Source organism: Arachis hypogaea, chromosome 18 (genome assembly GCF_003086295.3).
Source record: "Arachis hypogaea cultivar Tifrunner chromosome 18, arahy.Tifrunner.gnm2.J5K5, whole genome shotgun sequence".
Lineage (NCBI taxonomy): Eukaryota > Viridiplantae > Streptophyta > Magnoliopsida > Fabales > Fabaceae > Arachis > Arachis hypogaea.
In genome coordinates this window covers 4,082,789-4,086,129 of record NC_092053.1, presented here as the reverse complement: position 1 = coordinate 4,086,129, position 3,341 = coordinate 4,082,789, and the positions used below count along the sequence as shown (strand labels likewise).

Below are 3,341 nucleotides of genomic sequence, written 5' to 3'. Positions count from 1 at the left end.
ATCAAGGGAGCTTTTCCAATTTAGCTTTATGCTAGCGATTGACTGTTCTACTCTTCATAATCATATATTAACATGGGGTTGAAAGTGAAACAAAGTTACAAATCGCTCTCAAGTAATATTCTCTTTTGTGGCATAACTATTTATTTTTATGTTGAATAATAAAAAATTAAAAGTCAATAATTTTAATTTACATTGGTCAGTATTAATACTTTTAGTCCAACCATTTAACATTATAATTTTAACTAATATTTTTAATATTATTAATTAATTATTAAATAAAAATAACATTTTTCAATATATACTTGGTTGTTGTTGAGTCTTACATCTTGATGTCTTTGTTTGCCTAGCTAGCTAGCTAGGGTGGTAGTGATTGACAGTTTATCTACAAATGAAATTTTTGGGTTCTGGTAGAAACTACAACGAATCCAAAGCCACGTGGTCCAAAGCTACATACTTTAACATGAAAATTGAAGCATTTATGAGAGACCATTTTCTTTAGTGACTAATTATAGCAGGTTACCAAAACGGGTTACTCGTTTCAATTGATATACAATATACTATGATTAGACATGAATCCAATACACGAATTTAAAATTTGTATAAGATACAGAAATATATATATATATATATATATATATATATATATAATATAATATAAAATATTTTTTAGATAAATTAAAATAATATTTTAGTATTTTATTGATATTAAAATATAAATTAATTTTTAAATTATTTTTAATTATATAAAGTATTTAAAATATATTTTATTTTAATAATTAATAATATATACTATTTTTAAATTCAATTCAAGAATACATGTTAATAATAAGATTGGACACACTGACACATGATGGTATTTAAGTGCGTCATGAAAATTTTTCTTTTTATTTTTTATTAAGACAGTCGGATACAAAAAATATACGTGCCGGATAAATGTCGATATGTGTCATGTCCGAAATGCGTCAGAAACACGACAAATTAAGAAAGTGTCCATGCTTTATAGATAATATATTTCCCTTCTTTTATTCAAATATTCCAATAAGCTAAGAAATTAAAATCCACAATAATCTAGCTTGTGAGACCCATTTCATTTCTTTGCCTTCTTATACATACAAACAGAACAAGCCAACAAGTGTAATTGGATAACTTTATTTTTTGTTTGAAAACAACTTATATATAATCAAAAGCTTATTAGCTTTTGGGAAAATAAAATAAATAAAGGAGGCCAGGCGATTGTTCCTCAACATAAGTTGCTTCCAACGTGCCTAAATCCAAAGTTACACTCCTTAATTAGCTGCTTACTCCCTCCAAAATATTCTTCTTCCTCACAAACAGAACTAATTAACCTAACTAGCTACTAAGTCAAAGTTACCTTTTTTTTTATTAGCTCTAGCTACTTATTATTTTTGATAAATGATTAACATTCCTTCAACTTCTCCTTAGGAGATTGTCATCGGAACATTAAAAAATTTGGTACATTTTTAACTCAATGTAATTTGATATAAATTATATATCAAAGTACATTGAATTATTAACGTAACAAATTCATAAAGTGACAGATATTTTAAAACGTAGTGATATGGTCATGTCCAAAAAGCTCCCACATGGAGTTGAGGCTAGTGTTGTCGTCAAAGAAGTTGAGATTATTGTTGATGTGAGGAGGGCTTGCAATGAAGTTGTCCACCGATTGTTGCGGTGACGGTGGCGGTTCTTGTGTGGTGGCGGTAGCCTTATTAGCCTCCGCCATTTGCATGTAAAGAAGAGCCACCATATTGGCCTGTTGAAACTGCATGTTGGCAATCTCAGCTTGAGCCTTGGCTAACTGTGCTTGAAGCTCATTGACTTGCGTCTGAAGCTGGCAAATGGCGCCGGCGCAACCGTAAACCGGATCTCTTATCCTTGCACCTGCTTCATAAACCATGCTTGTTACTGCATCAGCTCTTTGACTCTCCGGAAGTTCCTGCAAATAATTATTTTACAATTTTAATATTCAAAATGTTTAATAACAAAAAAATTAAGGTTTAATTATCTGTTAGTCCCTATAATTTTTGTAAAATTTTCAATTAGGTCCCTATATTTTTTTTAATTGGTTCTCACACTAATTTTTTTTTTCAATTAAGTCCCTCTTAGTAATAATTGGCTTAATTTTATAGGGACAACTAAAAAAAAGAATTGATACAGAGACCTAAACAAAAGGAAAAAAAAGTGTAGGGACCCAATTAAAAAAATATTTTGGTACAAGAACTCGATTAAAAGAAAAAAAAATATAGGAACCTAATTGAAAATTTTACGAAACTATAGCAACAGAATAATTTAAAAAATAGTTCGAATTTATCTTATTTAATAATTAATAAAACTTAAATAAAACAAGTTTTGACTTTTTTTTTTTTTTACTTAAGAATTAAGGCCCACCATCACCACAAGCTAAATTATTAGGTAGTTGAAAATGATATGAAATAATTAATTTGAGGCATTGTAATAACGTAAGCTTTGGATGGGACTAAATAAGAAAAGAAAAAGAACGTTTTCATTGACCATCAAATGGTTTACTTTTTAGGTACATAAACTACTGTGTATACAAGACTATATAAAATAAAAGTGATAACATCTAGAATTTAGATTATTCAAAAATATATATACACCACTGTTATTTAACTTGGTATCAAGTCATATAGCTAGTTTGAAGGAACATTAAAAATTAGGCAATTGCAGACATAATAATCTTATCTTCTACTTGTCCTCTTGGACACGGAAACAACAATAAAAAAAATTAAAATTATTATTTTTATTATTAATGTTGTAATGTAAAATGCAAATAAGCACCTGCAAGAACTTGATGATGTTGCTGGCTCCAAAGACTCTATGAGCGGTGGTGAACTTGGCAGGTTCAGTTGGAGGAAAATAAGGGGCCAACACACATTTCTCCGCACACCTCCGCCGAAGAATTTTACAAGCAGCGCAAGGGCTCATTATCACTTGCGCTGCTGTAGGCTGCGGCGGAGGTGGAAGAGAAGATGAGGATGTTGGAGACTGAGAAGAAGAAATAGGGGTATTTGTGTCACTTGCCTCCATTTTGTTTTTGTTTTTGTGGTTTGGATATTTGGTGTGTGTTGTGGTGGGAAGCCAAAGGCAGAGACTAAAGGCGGTTATATATAGGGGAAGAGAGTGCGTCATGAGAAAGAAAAATGACGTCAGCGTTGAAATTAGTTATGAGTAGTGACGTGGCTGCGCGCCCTCTTTTCCCACTTCTCCTCTTCGTTAGGTGTTTGGATTTTGATGTCTCTTTGTCTTTTTCTTTGAAAACCTCTCTTCCCATCTTTGAATAACTAACCCATTCTCTC

At 31.0% G+C, this 3,341-nt stretch overlaps 1 protein-coding gene across 1 annotated transcript; it reads right to left on the bottom strand.

Annotated features, from left to right (window-relative positions):
• Positions 1–996: 996 nt before the first annotated feature.
• On the bottom strand, positions 997–3,135 carry LOC112770642 (LOB domain-containing protein 11). Its single transcript, XM_025814968.3, has 2 exons — positions 2,824–3,135; positions 997–1,960 (listed from the first exon to the last, which is right to left on the bottom strand). The coding sequence occupies exons 1-2, from the start codon at positions 3,070–3,072 to the stop codon at positions 1,565–1,567; spliced, it is 645 nt and encodes a 214-aa protein (XP_025670753.1). The 5' UTR covers positions 3,073–3,135; the 3' UTR covers positions 997–1,564.
• Between the last annotated feature and the right edge of the window lie 206 nt (positions 3,136–3,341).